At 41.8% G+C, this 17,936-nt stretch overlaps 1 protein-coding gene across 7 annotated transcripts in view; it reads right to left on the bottom strand.

Annotated features, from left to right (window-relative positions):
* FAM13A (family with sequence similarity 13 member A) overlaps nucleotides 1–17,569 on the bottom strand; it is a 133,273-nt gene extending 115,704 nt beyond the window's left edge. For 6 of the 7 annotated variants that reach the window (XM_075751617.1, XM_075751618.1, XM_075751620.1 and 3 more), the window contains exons 1-4: nucleotides 17,451–17,569; nucleotides 14,557–14,746; nucleotides 11,504–11,713; nucleotides 2,906–3,086 (exon numbers count right to left, since the gene is read on the bottom strand). In XM_075751617.1, the coding sequence (XP_075607732.1) occupies nucleotides 2,906–3,086; nucleotides 11,504–11,713; nucleotides 14,557–14,746; nucleotides 17,451–17,477 (608 nt within the window). In that variant the 5' untranslated portion in view covers nucleotides 17,478–17,569. The remainder of the gene's footprint in view (nucleotides 1–2,905; nucleotides 3,087–11,503; nucleotides 11,714–14,556; nucleotides 14,747–17,450) is intronic. The other variant, XM_075751623.1, reaches the window with a different exon arrangement.
* Nucleotides 17,570–17,936: the final 367 nt, after the last annotated feature.

The raw sequence follows: 17,936 nt of genomic DNA, 5'->3' as shown, positions 1-17,936 counted from the left end.
TCCAAGAATAACCATGTTGCAAGTCCACACAGATTAGCCCCGTGATAGAAAAGACAACTATTTATGTTCCTATACCTTCATGCTTGTTGTTCCTCAAGGGTTGTATTTCTCTGTATACTTGACCTTTGGCTTCCATCACAATAAATCTGAACAATCCAAGTTGGAAGAAAACAGTGCACTAAATCTCAAACCATCATATTTTCCTTTTTTGAGCTGCTTGACCTTGCCCTTTACGTTTTCCTATATCTTATGACACACTTCATTACAAGGAATGCAAATAGCCATTTTCTCCCCTCTTCTATTCATTAGAAACACAGAGAGCACAAGATAACCTTTCATTAGAAAAGCGCCAGTGCAGTTTGTCAAACAGCAAGTAAGGAAGTAGTGGATAAGATAAAAGTAATAAGGGTTGAAAGTTTAGGAGATGAGATAGATTACTGAGAACATGACATTACAAAATAGTATGAGATGAAGAGAATTAAAATGAAGTCTGAATGTCTGGAACGTGGCCCAACAGTGAGATTTATTCAATTGTTAAACAGCTTCAGTTATGGAGTAGGAGATAATATGTTTAAATAGCTAAAATGCCACTAAAAATACCTTGTAGAAAGCAATCCTTCACTATCAGCAGATGGACTTTACCTTCCCTGACACTGTGCATTAACTACACAGACTCTGATGCTGATTTTAGACAACTGTGAATTTCTGACAGAAAAATTTCAGATCTTCCTCCTTCAGCAGTGTAATTGCTGACAAGCTGGACGCTAAGCCTTCTTTCCTTGGCGCAGAAACTGCTCTGAACAAACAACGCAAAGCAAGAGGAGTGTTCGCTTCAACCACCTACTGACAATTTCTGCAGCTAGTCTCTCTAGGGGCTGCCTGTAGCCAGTAGTAAGACAGCCCTTGCCAAGCAGGCTTCAGGCAGCCTTATTCTGGAGCTCTGAATTGCATTCTGAGGATCTCTCTCTGGCTCCTTGGCCAACCAGCTGGTTAAGCCCAATGCCTAAAGTTCAGTGCTGCAAGTTTTTTCCTCCTCCTATCAAATCTCTATTGATACAGATAGTCACAGTTCCAGCAATTTAAGACTGCATGTATTAAACACATGAGAAAAGGGTATTTGAACAGTTGCTCCCAATCTTAGTGTCTGGACCACAATCCTGAACTACCTTGAAAGGTGCAGGATCTAATGAAACATATAGCTGAATTACCAGATGGTGAAGCTTAGTTTAAATAAAAATCTACAACCATAATTCTGACATATTTGGGTCTTCTAACAAACTGCTAATGTATTTTTTTTAAGTGTCAAGCCTTGCTTTCATTGCCTCTTTTGCTACATGAGCATTTATTGTAATGTGTGTCACAACGACAGGGCTGGCTGCGGTGATACACAGCCACAAGAGCTCTTGTTCATCTCCAGTGAACTCTGCCTTTCTCAGTCTTCTGCAATAGAATGATGTGATTCTGCCCCTCTTACACACAGGCCCTATACATTACAAAAATTGTTACATCTTTTCTATGTCATCTTAGGATCAGAGATCAGTTGAGGCAACAACTATGTAGCTTTTAAGAAGTATGCTTTGGTTTAATTTTAGGAATGCAAAGTGCAGTTCCAAACTGCAACTCTGCATTGTACACCAGAAAGCATGCAGAGTTAATTTTTAAACTTTCCTGAATAAAGTGATGAGTAAATTAAAATTTATTCTAATAGCCACTTGGGAGTTTGATTCATAGAGAATTAGCCATTGGACTCAGATTCTTCTAATATATTTTGTTCTTAACTCCACTAATACATTTAGACAGAAATTCCCAAACTGCCCATACAAATGTAATCTTTAAAAATTGTTTTGCTTTTCCTTGTCAGAAATTTGCAGTATTGTGCTTCCACTAACTCTCGTATTCATGCGTTCCTGCACATACTGCTGTCTTTTAAGTCTCATTAGGCAACTCAGTATTATTCCAGAGTGAAATTTTAAAAGAACCAATATGAACTCAACATTTGCTACAAGGAACCCACTTTTCTGTTTTTGCTGATATCAGTCAAGCACTATCTTTCAAGACTGATAACTGAACTAAACTCCCTACATGTCTCCCACATCTTAGATCTTGGATGCCAGCCAGTGGGTGTATTACAAACAAGACCTGGGTGAAGATGCTAACGGTGCACTGCATCACAGTAGTGACTCAAGAGAAACATTCTCAACTGTGTTATTGCACCTGGAAATAACTCTTCTCACTACTGCTGCGAGCTCCACGAGCATGTACAACGTGTTGTCTTCACCACAAACACCAAGGAACTGGGCCCAGTGAAAGAAACTAGTGAAACTAGTGAGTTCAGTAAGAATTCTCAAGAGACCAGTGGAATTCCATAGCCTCCAGATGAGTTTCTGAATATACTGGAAGGATAAAGAGCCCAGAATCATTGGCATCTTGAGAACAGACACCAGATCACAAGGCCAAATCTGCAGAGTATGCAGTATCCATCTCTAGAAATTATACAGCACCTGGGTGCTGCATAAGAGTCTTTTTCCCCCCAGGTATCCTTTCTCAAAGCCTTCTGCAGAGAAGCATCCATGTTATCTGATGGCAAAGGAAGAAAGCTGTATGAGCCTATGTCTCCCTGCACTTTTACAGTCTGAAGGACTTTCATTGTTATATTCCTGCTCTGCTGTCAATGCAGCAATAAAAAACTGAAAACTGTTTAGCAAAATAGCAAGAGGAGGTGGGAGAGCAACTCAACTCCCATTCAGCTCAAACAATAGCTTTACCACTAAAATTTATCACTGAGCCCCAGCCATTGCCTCCATTTTATCACCCTGACAAATTAGGGTTCCGAGCTACATTTCTGGCCATCTGCTCCAATACACTCTCCATCAACATATGGGGAAAAGTGAAAACCCCAACTTACTGAAAGCAGTTTGGTCCAAATACAGTGGCAAGATTGCAAAGGTTCATCCTGTTCTCTACATGATGTTCAGCAACCTTTATTAGGAACTGGCACAGATACTTCAGCAGGCAGTAATGAGCATCAGGCAGTTCTTTAAGGAGTTCTTTCAAGTTACTTTCCTTCTGCATGTCGTTTCTAGTGTCTAGGAAAAACAAGAGAAGAAAAAACATATGTTTATGGTTTTCTACATTGCTGACAGTTTACTTACATGGGTGAGCAAGTAGTGGGATCTAAAATTCAGTCTTATTTCTGTTCAGACACAGAATCCTCCAAACCCCTCAATTTTCCTCAGAGAACCTGCACGTTTCTCCTGAGGTTCACCTTGGCCACCACTGGCACTGTTTCATGTTCACCTTTACATTGTAACTCTTTTCCTGAGCAGAATCAGCAGCGGTCATAGCTGATAGCATTGGAGCATGTTTGTGCCCACCCAGTACATAGCTATATCTGCTTTAACTCCAGTTCTACCAGATCTCCTGCTTCCTTGCTTCTTCTGGATGTTGTCTCTGCTTCCCAAACCCCATCTCATACTCTGTTTTAGTTTTCCCTCCAATGAAAACCTTCAAAAAGAAGAAAGCAAGAACAGTAAAACAAACAGGCTCCTGAAATGCAGGTGTTAAAATAACAGTACTACAGTACTTTCTGCAAGCACATTTTATGAAAAGCTCCCTTTTTTATCTTTTTGTCAGAGTAACGACTCTGTACTAAGTCTTAGGCGAGGAGTGTTGCTTATGGAAAAAAGGCTCTTCAGGGCAGTGTTACACTTCATAACAAGTGAAAATGTGGCCTACAGTTAGAGAGTAGCCTTGTTGTACTGTACAATCTTCTAGAATTTAAGTACAGGTAAAGGTTTCCTGTATGGAAGGGAGTAATATCAAAGTATGACTAAGGTCAATTTTCTTTCATGCAGGTTTTTGTTACGGTCTTTTGTTTGTTTGGTTTTTAAATAAAAAATTGCATGAACTTCACAGATGCTGTGTTTATACAGACCCAGGCAGTGAACACAAGCTTGCCCTCACACATAGCTTCTACTTAATTCTGTTCTGCTTCTGGAATTGAACTCAAAACCTGCAAAATTCTTTGCTCCCCTCCTCCACCCCAAAAACACAGTCCAAAAAGTAATTTGTGCCCACCAAAATCTCGGGTTTACATGCTAATAACAGCAAAGTTTTGAAAACAATTCAGTATTTCCTTCTCTTTATGCCAAAACAGTATGCCTTAATGCTTGGAAACACTCACTTCTACACTCCACCAAAATGAAATTTCACTGAAACTCTCACATATGCAGAGTTCTTGTTTTTTGTGCAACAGTAGAAGATCACTGGGCCTAAAGGTTTTCCTCACTGATCCAATTATAAGCAGTGTCCATTAGCATAAGGGCAGCTATGCATTTCTAGTACTTTTCTTCTTTATTTATCAGCCTTATAGGCTGATGGTGTTAATGCTGTAAGACTGTTGTTGGGTAATTGCTTCTCCTTAGAGATGTACTTTAAGGTTTAAAACCAGTTCTAGCGGTTGGAAGAATGTCTTTATTACACAAAGCCAAAATGAGCTGACACTAAATGCTATTCCTCTGTGTTCTCTGTAACAGATTGCCTTGTCCCAGAGTAGCTGCTGGCTTACCATGGGAATACAGACATCCTCCCCATGCCTAGGGTAACAAAGTATCTTTTCATTCAGAAGCCCTTATGATCCTTAGCTATACAGAATAAAAACAATCATGACTTTGCTACTATGAATCAGCCTGGTAACAGTAAAACGAAAAAATCTGATTTATTTCTGCAGCTAAATTTCAGGATGCTTTTGAAGGCTGTATTAAGTGCAATAACAATAAGGAATTTAATTGTATTTGCACTGATCAAAGTGGACTGGACAGTTTCTGACTCGATTACTAATTATATTTTCTTGAAGCTTAAAGAAAAACAAAACACAATTAATTTCCACATAGCCAGAACATTAAAATTCACTTCCTAACATACTTCTCTTCAGACAACAAAAAACCTAGCACATAGTGTTTTCTACTATAAATTGCTTGCAGTTATGATAAGGAAAGCCAAAGCAATCTCTCAGAAAAAACCCCACACCTCTTCCACCACCATCACCCCACCACCTAATTAGGGAATGCCCTTGAGAACTAATTGCCTCTCTGAGCCTCCCACTGGGGCTTTAGATTGACAGGTACTTTTCCCTCTACTGAAGGATTTTCCATCCCTTCCAAACTAGCGAGATGTTAATGACCTCCACAAAACATTCTGAGCACAGGTTTGCACTCTGACAACAAACAAAGCTATTGGCCTCAGTTGTATTTGGTGGGTAGGATGTCTCTGTTCATTAACCATGATGTATTATGTGGTGCAGATCAACACCAGAGATGCTGATCACTGGGCACAGCCAAACCTTTGTTCATTTTTGTACTTTCAAGAACAGAGACAGATCAGATCATAAGATCTTGAGAAATTACCCTAATTGAAGGATACAGAGACACTGAACAATGTGAGGCAGCACTGAGCCATGAAATCCCTTGTCCTTGTGGAATGGGAGAAAGAAAATACGGCTTTCCTCTCTCTCTCTCCTTTTCCAGTGAAAAAGCAAGGAAGGAACTCAAGCCTCTCTCACAGTACAATCCAAAAATCAAAACTAATTTGATAAGCGTCAGCAACAGGAGAATTATTTCATGGATTTCAGCTTTATTTTTTAAAAATTACTATTATAATTTGTGGTGAATTTAGTGTGACATATATACACAGTATTCCATGCACTTGGTACATTTTTCAGGACAAGTATACATCTGCTATCCACGACCATATTACTTCAACTAAAACAGCTTTTCAACTTGCTAGAGAACAAAAATAGTCTTGAGTCACGACAACCAATTGCTTGGAGCATTCCTCCTCCTTTTGTCCACCTGCTAGACAATTTTTTCAATTTGCTTCAAAGTCAATCGCTAAGGTTTACTCAGCTGGCACTGACCATCAGAGAAACATTAGAGCACCAGAGCTGTTTATGCTACCAAGCAGACAAGCATCAAGTGTACCAAAGCCCTAAGCTTATGTACATGCCTAATTTTGTGAACTACGAGCTGCCCCATGGAAGTCAAGACTACCAAGTGCAGTCTTTCTTATTCAGTCAGATTAAAGAGGGTGGCGTGAAGCTAAGCATATGCTTCAGTCTCTGCAGCATCCTGAGACAAGACAAACGAACTTGTCAATAATGGAAACAGCAGAGTGCCAGATTTTCAAAGGCAATTCAGGAACCTATATTGAAGCCATATTTCCAGATATGGCCAGCTACCACAGTACATGAAAGTCTTTCGAAAATTTTGCCCAATCCAGCAGAGAGAAGGAGAAAGGAGTAAAAGAAGAACGAAGGCTAACGGGAAGGTGCTCTCAAAGCAGAGTCAAAGGCATTTTCTTTTTTATTTTGAGAGCCTGCCAGAAGCCATGCGAAGCAGATGGCACGCCAGCAGAGGTCTGCAAGAGAAGCTCAGCTAGATGAGCAGCCAGGAAGGGCTTGAAACCAGGGATGAGATAGTGGTTTCTGGGCTGAGAAGAGGAACAAAACCAGCAGCCTTCAGGCCATATCTGGGCTCAGCAGCAGGAGGACACAGAACACAGCATGACAAGCAGAGGGCCAAAGAAGCCAGCAAGGGCAATGTGGCAACTCAGAACTGAGCTAGGGGCTCGCTACTGAGGGACAATTCAAGGAGACAACTGAAATGGACGGGCAGTCTCTCTAAAAATGTTAATCAACTAGAAACAGGAGCCTCAACAGTGTAGGAGGCACAGACACATTTGCAAGGGTGTTTTCAGTCTCATTTAATTTCAGTATACACCCACAGATCACAACAAGAGGGACATATTTTCCAATGGTTCATACTATTTCTGAACATATTGAGTTTCTTTGACATGCTACAGGCACGATCTAATTCCCCAATTCCTCCCTCTTCATGCTAGTCCTTCCCCCTGCAGAGCATGTTGCCTGAACATCATTAAAGGTATGGGTGCCTGCAGACAGGTGTGTGCAATTGCTTTGCTCATGTCTCAAATGGTCTGACCCCAAACAACTCCAGCCTGGAAGTACTGAAATCATATCAGCATGGTGCCATCCTCTAGCTAATTATCTCTGCTGTGAGGTGAGGAAGAGAGTCTCAGGCTCAGTGTCATGCCACCAGGTCTGCATAGCTTTCAGCTGCCTTGCATGCTACCAGCTTGGAGAGCAGACAGAAAAGCTTGCATCTGTCTGTAGCTATCAACATGGCCTAGGAAGTTAATCTTCGGCACGCAGGCAGCAGGTTGTACATTGCAGTACCACTGCACCCACCGGGCTGTTGGAGGAATCAAAGCATTTCTTTCCACCCCCACAATTTATGGGAAGTGGGACTTGAGTCTCTCTTTGCCAAGAAGCAATCTGCTTCAGACACGATCCTGCCTCAGAGGAAAAAAAAAATAAAAAAAATCACGCCTTGTTGCCATCAGTAGCAGAAATGCTGGAAGTCCTCATCATAAGGTTGTCATCACAATTCAACTTGATACCCCTCGCTCTGCATCATCAAGACACTTTGCAGAGCTGTATTTATGCTTCATTCCAACATATTGGGAGCAGAGCACTCTCACTTCTTTTGCAGCTCTGCTGAGTGTCATCATCTCCACAAGAAATCCAGTTCCAAGAGTTTTTACTGCATAACAAACATCTTCTGCATGTGGAAAACAGAAGTTACTTCTCTAGTTTGGAACTAGTCCTGATAACACCAAAGTGGCAATAAAAGTCAAAGCAAAAGGTTAAAATCATGCCACAAGAGCCTGGAGAACCACAGACAACTAGTGAATCTGATTTGCTGCTCTGCTGCAGTTACCGTGGTTAAAGGGTCAGCTCTCACCTACTCATTCTCACATTCATTTATTCCTTTTCACAGTCACTGTTCAGGTTGAAATTTGACCTCTAAAATCCCCCAACACAACCTTTATTTTTTGGTTCTGCTTGTTCATGTAACTCAAACAGCTGCTGGCTACTAAACATTCCCTAAAGTGACCTGTTGATCTAAAAGGGAGCTCCTCCTTCCCATCCACCGCCTCCCTATCCCTGAAACTCGCAGGACTGTTCATGGGTGCCAGACAAAACCTTGCCAGCCATGGCAGGCTGTGAGCAGGAGGAGGTATGTGAGATAGAACTCGCATCTAGCTGCTGCCCACTGAAAAATAGAAATTCTCTAGGATGGAGCAATGTCAAGAAGCCAGAGTTATCAAATAGCATTCAACTTAATTAGACTGAATACCAAAGGAAGGCAGGAGCCTACATTTCACTGTACCCCTACAGAAGGGGGGAATGCAACAACGATGACAAAAAAGAAATTCATGTAAGGAAAAATCTTTCTGTATGCTAAAAAGGAAAAGTATAATAGCAACCTGTCTTGCTGAAAGCAAGTGACCTGTGAAAGGGGGTAAAAGCTGTGCATACAGTTTTTAGTAGGTACAAATGTCTGAAGAGTCAGTGATCACGATATAAAAGATAAGGAATGAAAAGCCAGAAGGAATAAACAAGCTCAAGCAGGGATTGCTGTATGGGAGCTGCTGTTTTCTTCCAGCTGAGGTTTCTGAAAGAAACTTTCACCACTCTGTAAGCACGGCCTGTTTTGCATGGGCAGGCACAGCTCTGCTCCGCAGTGAAGCCTCAGTCATGAGAGAGATTGTGATGGACGTTTTTTACCCCAGGACTCCCTGCAAGGAGCAGCCTTCATATTTGTGAGGTGCTCGGAGGACACTGGCCAACACAAAGATCACTATCAGCATGTCCCCGGCCTGCACTTGCTACACACATCTCTGATCAATATCATTTATAGAGGGAGGCCCTTCTCAGCTCCCACTGCCACCGACCTTCTCCAAGGGCAAAGAAAGAACATCAGGACACGCCGAACAGCCTTTAGGGTACACTACATGATGTTTTCTGGAACTGAATAGTCTTGGCTTTATGCTGAATATTTATATAAACAGCAGTGCGTCAGGGTTTGGGGGCAGCATGTAGAGCTCTGTTTCACACAACATTACACAGGCTGCAGACAGCACGCCAAACCAGCTGCACGGACTTCCTGAACTACCAATAGGTCAGGTTCTCCTGTTGTCATAAAAGGGCAGATTATTTATTCTTTGGTATGGTAACAAAGACTATACCTGGAATTAAAAAGGGTTACAACTACAGGCAAAATTTGTAATTTTCAGTCTATCTATTTTTAACTAGAGGAATCACTCACTCACAATGTTTATAGGAAGTAAAGTAATTGTGTGCTATTCTCAGGCCAAGATCTCAGCTGACTTAAAAAAATGCTGATACCAATCCCTGAAAATATTCCAAAAGAACTCTAATATAATCCCAAAAAAACATTTCCCACACAAAGCTTCAACAGGAGGGAATTACAGAGGTTGTTACAGAGCTTGTAATTGCCTTCACTGTAGGCATGCAGCGAAGGGGCTCCAGATTTAAATTTATTTTTTAATAACCTGTTGGCTCAGAAAATGGCTTGACCTACTTTCTTCATAGTTTACACAATGAACACCCAGGCACACACTCTCCTGGTACCCTTTTGCAATGAACACCCTTGTACATACTTTGATAAGTGAATAGATAACTCCTCCAATCCTGCATAGCTGGTTGATCTTTTAACTGTAAACAAAGGCCCATCTACCACTTAAGCTAATCTGAACCCCATGAAAGTTGTCAGTGCCTTTCATAGCAACTCATTTATGCTGTATTTTTTAGGGCATGAAAAAACCCTCAGTTTTCTTCAAACTTTACAAAAGCCTTCCCCTTGCCATAACAGCCAATCTGGCATTCTTCAGATAAGATTTTTTTTTTCCCCCTAATCAAAATGATAATGGGACTATAACTGGAGCTTATTGTGCAATACAGGCAAACTTAGCTATGAAGACACATCACAGTTGGGCTGACTTTGCAGAATTGGGTTCCTCAGTTACACCAGTAACTGTTTTTTGAAACATGAAGGCTTGGTGGGTAAATCTGCAAGTAAAGACATCTATCTCATTTCCATAGAAAGTACTATGGTGATTTTGCATTCCTGTGGGAAGCAGAAACGAATTAAACTCTCCACAAACAGCATTGTTCACAAAGTAGATCAGTAGTTCAATACATCAGTATGACCTTTGTGGGGAAAGGGATGTAGAACAGCAAAGGTGCAACTTAAACAACATTTCCACTTAAATGGTGATATATGAGAAAGAACATAATTACATACAGCTCATGAGTCAGACCTGGTGAAATCTAAAAGACTCAAAAGCATGTACAGCTATCGCCACAAAAAAGGGACTTTCTAAAACAATGGCACCTTCCTACACAACACTTCCTGAACCCTACCCTTGGGCTCCAGACAACTTTACTAAATGAGGAAGGTATTTTACACAGCCCACATACAACCTGATTACAGCTGAAATGCCTGCGCTCAAGGGAAGGCACAGAGCTCTTCTCTAGTACACCCTCAACAGTCTGTACATTCCCAAACAGGAATGAAAGGAAAGACACGGTCGTGTTCTCCCTCTTCCAGGCAACAGCTAAACTTCATCTCCACTGCAGGCCAGAAAAGCAGAACGGAGACCTCAGGACAAGAGTGTGAGAACTTTGCAGCATCTTCCACTGGGGATGCATGTCAGATCATGCATCACATTTGCCTGCTTTGCTGTAAAGAGCACATCTCTAGTAACATTTACCCACTCACTTTGCAGCTACTTAGGAAGACAGCAAGAAGAGGCATTGACCGCCTGCAGCAAGAGAAAAGAACCGCTGCTGACCCACACAGTCAAGGGACAGGGCCAAACACCATCTATTCCACATAACAACAACACAGACTGTCTGCTACAGATGAATTAGATTGAGAAATCATTTGACAGACAGTTGTGCAAGTTTCAACTTTCTAAAGCAGAAGTGATGTTCTTTCTTATAGATGATCCACTACTTTTGCTGGTGGGGAAGAAGTCTTCCTGGTTGTGTGCTATGATGGGGAATAAAAGGTAAAGTCTGCTGTTACTTGCAAACTGGCACATTTTTTGATGGGCAATCACATTACTTAGTGAGAAGCAGAAACTTAGACAATGTATGCTTTGGGCCCAATGGATATTCAATTTGATTAGCGGTGAAGTTGTTATAACTTTTCAGAGTCCATTAGAATGAAGTTGCCCGAAATCACCCTAGCAAAACAGAAGCAAGTCTGTGTCCTAAAGAGACTGCAGCTATTGTCTACAAGCTTGCTCAAAGAAACCACAGCCAATCATTTCAATTGATATTCAGCAGATATAACTGGATTAGAAAATCATCAATAATCCAGATTTTACCAAACACATAAGAAACAATTTTCCGTCTCTTGTAACACTACTGTGATTTCTGCCAAGACTCAAAATTGCACATCTGTGAGCACTCTGGGAGCAGGTGATAGCTAAAGTCAAAGGAAATCCAGAACAAAGTAGGTAAACTATGAAACAGATTGTATTATGCTTACTGCGTAACCAATTATCCAGAAAGCAAGCGCATTGAAGGATGGAGATTTTACCTCTCACTTACCCTGGTAAAGCTGAATGAACTTGGGATGTAAGGCAGAGGTGATAATCCCATCTGGCAATTCTCTCAAAAATAATTTCAACAGACTGGCTGCTGAGTACACATCACCATCTTTAACGAGTTCCACTTCTTCTCCACGCTCATACTGCAGACGCAACTGTTCTACCATTTTCATGCTGCCGTTTACCCTGAAGAGGCCTTCCTGCGTCATACCTGTAATTATATATTGCATATGAGATTGAGCTGAACTAAGACACCCCAGTGATATGATGAAACAGGTATCCTAGTGTGAATAATGCACTTGTAGAAATACAAAGGAAGGCAATTAATACAGCACAGTTTAAAACAAAAATTTACTGTTTTCCTCCCAGAAACTCCCTCTAGTCAAGTCATTGGATTATGATAATTAACAAATACTAGTCACTAGATCTTGAGGCCTGGGATACTCTTTGAGAACACACAAAACTCAGTGGCATTGCTCTAACCTCACAACACACAGAAATCACTTGAGACACCTGCATTTTGCATTGGTATATTTCAACAGAACACTATCCAGATTCTACAAAACAGTTCTGTTGTTTCACTTTTGCAAGCAGCCCGTTACTTTAAGCAGGACTCTGCCAAATTCATACACATGGCTACTTCAAGCTTCGCATTTCAGGGTAACAGTTTCTCACCTGTGACCATAATGAAGCAAAACCATCTGAATATGTGGTGGTTGCAGCAGTAACTCCATAATGAGCACTGCAACTTTACTGCAGCAGAAAATCTCAGTAAGCAAATGTGTATTTTGGACAGCACAAAGCCCAAAGTATTTCACAATGAAAAAGAAATGGTATCAATCACTTCAGGCCAGACACCCCACACCCAGTGAAGGAGATGCAGAAAGAAGGAGATTTCCATGGAGGAAGCCAGATGAATCATACTGTGTCAAACATCACTTTCTAGGCATATGCTGAGATTCAAAAGCTTCACTGAAGTACCTAAAACTGAACTCAGTAAATTAATTTTCTCTAAAACACTTTCACCACAAAAATTCTGCATTTTCTAATACTGTCTCTACAGACCTGCTTATTCTTCTTCAGAAACATAACACTGAAAGGATTAAAACACGTATGGTTTTCATCAGTTCAGAGTAGACATCGCTAAACAGCAGCCTGAGAGAATGCTTCCAGTCCAAGAAATCAATATTGGTGCAGCAGAGTTTGTAGAGAGAAATAGTCTCTTTTATTGGACCAGAAGACACACTGATCTAGTAAGGAAAAAAAAAAATGGACAAGCACTCAAGCTTACAGATCTTGTATTCCTGTACTCACAACAAAACGCACTTACACGATGTGCTGTACTGCCATCTTGGGGGCAGTAGAAAACACCACATCTCAATAATTTTCGTCTCTGCAGCACCAAGTGAGCAAAGGACACGGTCCCCACGCAGATAAAACTTCCTTTGCTCTCAGTCGTTTATGGAAATAGAGGCTAGAACATACTGGTAACAGTAATCAGATACTATTAAATTCAGCATAGGAAAACTTGGCTTCACCTATAAATTTGAAAATAGGCAGCTTACTGCAAACTTAATTCAAGGATGTAGCTGCCCAACAGCTCAGCTTTTTCAAATGGGTGGTCAGTTCCTCATGAGCTAAAAGAGAGGCTCTGAAATGGTCTGGCTTTAAAAAGCCCTACAATGTCTATTAAAACATCTTTGCGGAAGAGGAGTTGTAAGACAATACTGAACAAACAGTAACTGTGATTCACAGAACACTGCCTCCAAATAGTTTGAATTCATACCTGGGCCTCTATTAAATATGTCTTCACAATTAACTTCACCATTAACTCACGAAACAAACCTTAGGCAAGCACAGGACACCCTTTTCAAGAACTTCCCATGTAAAAGGGCACCTTTGTGATCTTGCTTTCACTTTTGAGAAAGAGAATGGATTGTATCTTTATCGGGGCTGGATAATCACCTTGGTGTTCAGCAGCCTAGCTAATCTTCCTGCAGAGTAGAGAACTTAGCTTGTTTAGTTTGCATTTCAGAAATAGTCATGTGGAATTCAGATCCTTTTTATGGAACACAGAGCACAGCCCACAACTTGCAGTCAAGAGTGTTTGTCAGCTTCTGGTTTCGATTAAACCTAAATGATGCAAAACCTTTTTCTATTCTTGCTCTTTCAGTGTTCTAGCAGACCACTTTAAGGCAAGTTGAAGTAGATCAAGCAAGATACTGCTATGAAAAAGTAGGATCATCTTTTAAATTTGCGCTGTACCTTAATCCAAGCTAACTTCTAAGCCATGTTTGCATCTATCAACTTCTAAGGGTCTGTCAAGATACAGACATGGAATCTAAGGCTCCACAATTGGATTATCATTACTGAGTAGCTAAAAAAAAAAACCTTAGGGTAAAACCAGATGCAGCTTCCTATGACATGAAGTTACCTCCACAAAATCTTTTCCATTGCTGAACAACTGCCATAGGGTACATCTGTGCACCAATGGTGCTCTGTGTTTCTGCAAAGAGATGTATTTCAACAACAGGAACTAAAGTCCCATTAAATGAATGCAAGGAGAAGCTAAGAATTGGACACCTACTTCCCTGAGGGGATTAATAATAACTGGAATCTATCTGAAAACCTGTAAGAACATGTATTCCTATTTAGTAATGTTCTCTGATGGGACGTGTGTGTGCGCATGAATATCTCTATATAGATAATTACGTCTTCTCACTGTCAGAAAGGGTTAAAGAATGTTTTGCAACTAGAAAATTATGCAAACCTTCACAAATGAAATACATTCCATCTATAAATGGAACAGCTTGTTTATGAGAACATGCTACTTTGTAACACTGTAGTTTATCTTTATAAACATCCTATTAAAAAAGTAAGTTCAGCATCAAGGCAGAAAAAAAAAAGCAGCAAACCACACTCAGTAATATTCTTTGCCTGTGGTTAGGGCCACAGCTATATTTAGCCCCTGTACCACAAAAAAGACGGATCCCTCCCTTTGAGGAGTCTGACACAGAGAATGCTACTAAGCAAAAATGATTCCATTAAGCTTACCATGCTGGGTGAGGTACTCGACTATATTCCACACAACTATAGGGATGCCGTTCTTGCTCAGTCCCTGCTGCTGGAGCTCCAGAAGACTCACACCAAACACCTTTGGACAGGTTGTGTCCCTCTGCTTGTTCAGTGGAAACGCAGCTATCTTTTTCATGTCCTCCTTCAATCTCACAGCTGATTTGCTTTGCTTAAAGGAGCAGAGGAAAAAAAAAAAAAAAGTGCATCAGTCACATTTGCTGCAGAAGGTTGCATAGTCACAACATAAGCACATCCATCAAAACTGGCTTCTGTGCTCCAGAATAAGGTTTTGGTCTTGCTGCCTTTTAATCCACAGGAAAATCTCTGTGAAATAGGAAAATAAAAATGAACAGAGAAAAAACTACAAGAGTAACTAACAGGAAAGGAGTGTAAGCAGACTGTAGTTAAGATATGGGAGAAAGACACGCTTTTGTATGCAAGCTTGTTACTAGAGTAACTAGTAATTGGGAATCGCAGGAGACTGCTGTTGTAGCTCATGCAGTTCACATGGGTTACAAAAGCAACCGGACAAATTTGAACATGAAAAATCCCAGTATACCACCATTAGTTCAGGTTGTCTCCAGGATGCCTGTCAGAGTCTGGGAGAGTACTCTGAGGAAGGTTCACTGAATCCTTCTTCCAGATGCGGTTCCCTAGGGATTAATTGTGGCCACCGTCAGGTGAGATGAAACCTTATGAAAGACTTTATGTTACGCTTAGTATCTGCTAAGTCTGAAATTTAATTGCTAAGGTTTCAAGGTTAGAAAAGGACTGTGTAATCTAATCACACATAATAAGGGAGGTGGAAAAACCACTCCACAATAAACCCTTAATTGCGTACATCCCATAGGTTCTTCTGGAGGCACAACGTTCTCACAAGTTTTGAGTTGCAGCGACAGAGAAAACATGAGAGTATAGCCAATAAAACCCAAGGGAATAACATATGATTAATTTATAGGATCAATAATAGACGGAAATCTAAATCAGCATCCAGTGTTGCATGTTTGGAAAGACAGCTCAAGGCAGAGGAGCAGCAGCATCACCCACCACAGTTGTGAATTCCATACACACATAAGCATTATTTCACTATTACAGACAAGCACAGTACAACTCAGCAAACCTCACTCACTCAAAAAAAAAAAAAAAAAAGTAAGTTTTTCTATTGATGAATTTCTTCTGAGTTTCTGACATCACACTGCAGGAACCGGGGGCCATTGCTACTTTGAAGTCCAATCTGTTTGTTTAAGAAGTATATCACTAGCATGATGCTTAAAAATGAACTTATTCCTACTGTGTTTTATTAACAAACAAGTAGTAGAAACCTTACACATAGAGAATAGTGTACAGTAACACAAAGAAGCACTCAGACTCTTGCCTAGGTCTTGGTGCTTGCCTGCGTTAAGACAAATTTTAGCAAGGCATATATCTTTTATTTTAAACAAACTCTTGAAATCTCTTCATTTGTGAGACTATATTTTTACTGAAATCTGTAAGCAACAGGAACATCTGCATCAGTGCTGCTATTAAGCATGACTGTCCTTCTTTCAGATATAAAATGATCTGGCAGTTCATTTCACTCACTTTGCTCTGTTTTTCCCATTAAACACAGCTATTTGGAGCACATGTGTGCTCTATAGTCCCAGGTCCTATGCAACACTTATCTGATCTTTACAGAAGATGTTGCTTGTATAAATGTCATAAATACATTTTATTATTTGTGAAAAAGAATTGCAATATACAAATAAAACCAGCATTATTGTGACCATCTTACAAATATTTACAATAAACAGTACATGTATCAGTGTTTGAACTGAAATTTGACTGACTTATTAAAATACCACATCTCTTTTTAAAAGAGATGTTCCTATTCAGGATTAGATGAATAATATATGATTTTCACTCCAGGCAGACACACACCAAGGCAAAAAATCACGTAGCCTGGGTTAGATTCAGAAGACAGCAAAAATCCTTTGAGCAGTTTCTGAGCAGCTGTGATGCTCAGAGAGCTTTTCCAATTAAGGTCTCCAATTAGCCTCACAGTCTTGCTCAGTTACAGGTTTCCAGCCTGTTTCCATTTCAGCATTTGAAAACCTGAGTCACGGAGCTGGATTTACTTGGGGAAACTCATGATTTAAATTTGTAAGAGAACCAAGAGACATTTCCCATGTCCACGGGAACAGCAGAGTAAACTTCTGCAGGATCTGGAGAGGATGCGCTAACTAGGAACAAAAATTTATGCATAGTTATCCAAAAATACATATCTAACCAAAATCAAAATGAAATCACCCCCTCAAACAGCTCCAAAACAAAGAATTCAATGTTATATGATCTGATAGATGGAAGATCTGATTTTACACAGTGAAAACCTGTCCAAATATTAATGCAACTCTTACTGATCACCAAGACTGGAAAAAGCAACTTAATAATCTCTGCTCGATACCACCGCAAAGTACTGCCCAGACAGCACGACTAGAGTTAAGAAAAGCTATTTATATGCCACAGGGACGTACTGTTTCAGCTCATCCAACAACCTTCACACAGGGAATGATGCAGCGCAGTTGCTCGCTGGCTGCAAAAATGAAGGGGAAAAAAAAAAAAGAAAAAGAAAAAAAGCAGCCAGGAATCGCCTTTATTAATCTTAACTTTTCCCAAAGGAGCGGTAGCTGCCGAGAGAGGAGAAGGAGAGCAGCCGGGACGAGGAGGAGGCACCGGGCCCAGGCCGGCCTCTCTTCCCCCCCGCCCCGCAAGGGACCCCGGCGGAGGGCGGGAGGGAGCCGGCAGCCAGCCACTCCCGCTCCCCGCGGCCCAGCCGCGCTCCGCAGCCGCTCCCCCCGTCCCCGGCCTCCCGGCCCGGCCGCCCAGCCCCTACTCACGCGTATAGCCAGCGCCCCGGCCCCCATGGCGGCTGAGCCAGCTCCCGCAGCCCACCCTGAGCGCCCGCCTTCGCTGGGCCCGGCGGCCCCCTCAAGACGGGAGGCCCGGCACCAGGGTGCCGCCCGCCCTGCCGGCCCGCCCCTGCGGGGGGAGCGAGGCCTGCCCCCCTGCCCCTCCCGCGGGAGCCGCCGGGAGAGCGCGGCGAGGAGGGCTCTCCCTCACGAAGGCTGCCCTGGTCGAGGTGGACGAGGGGCAGGCCCCGCGCCGCCCCGGTCGACACCCCGCGCCCCGGCATCGCTGCGACCCCAGGCCAGGCAGCCGGCAGCTGCCGCTTGGTGTGGAGCGGCAAGAGGAGACCCTCCGCCTGTGTGAGAGCCTGGGTTCGATCAGAAACAGGCCGCCGCTGAAAATGTCATCACAAAACCCATTTTCAGCCAAGTAACAGTAGCGGGGCTGTGGTGGAAATCGTGAGCGTCTCTTGCTCT

This window comes from Balearica regulorum, chromosome 4 (assembly GCF_011004875.1).
Source record: "Balearica regulorum gibbericeps isolate bBalReg1 chromosome 4, bBalReg1.pri, whole genome shotgun sequence".
NCBI classification, from domain to species: Eukaryota; Metazoa; Chordata; class Aves; order Gruiformes; family Gruidae; genus Balearica; species Balearica regulorum.
This window is presented reverse-complemented; position numbering and strand designations above follow the sequence as displayed.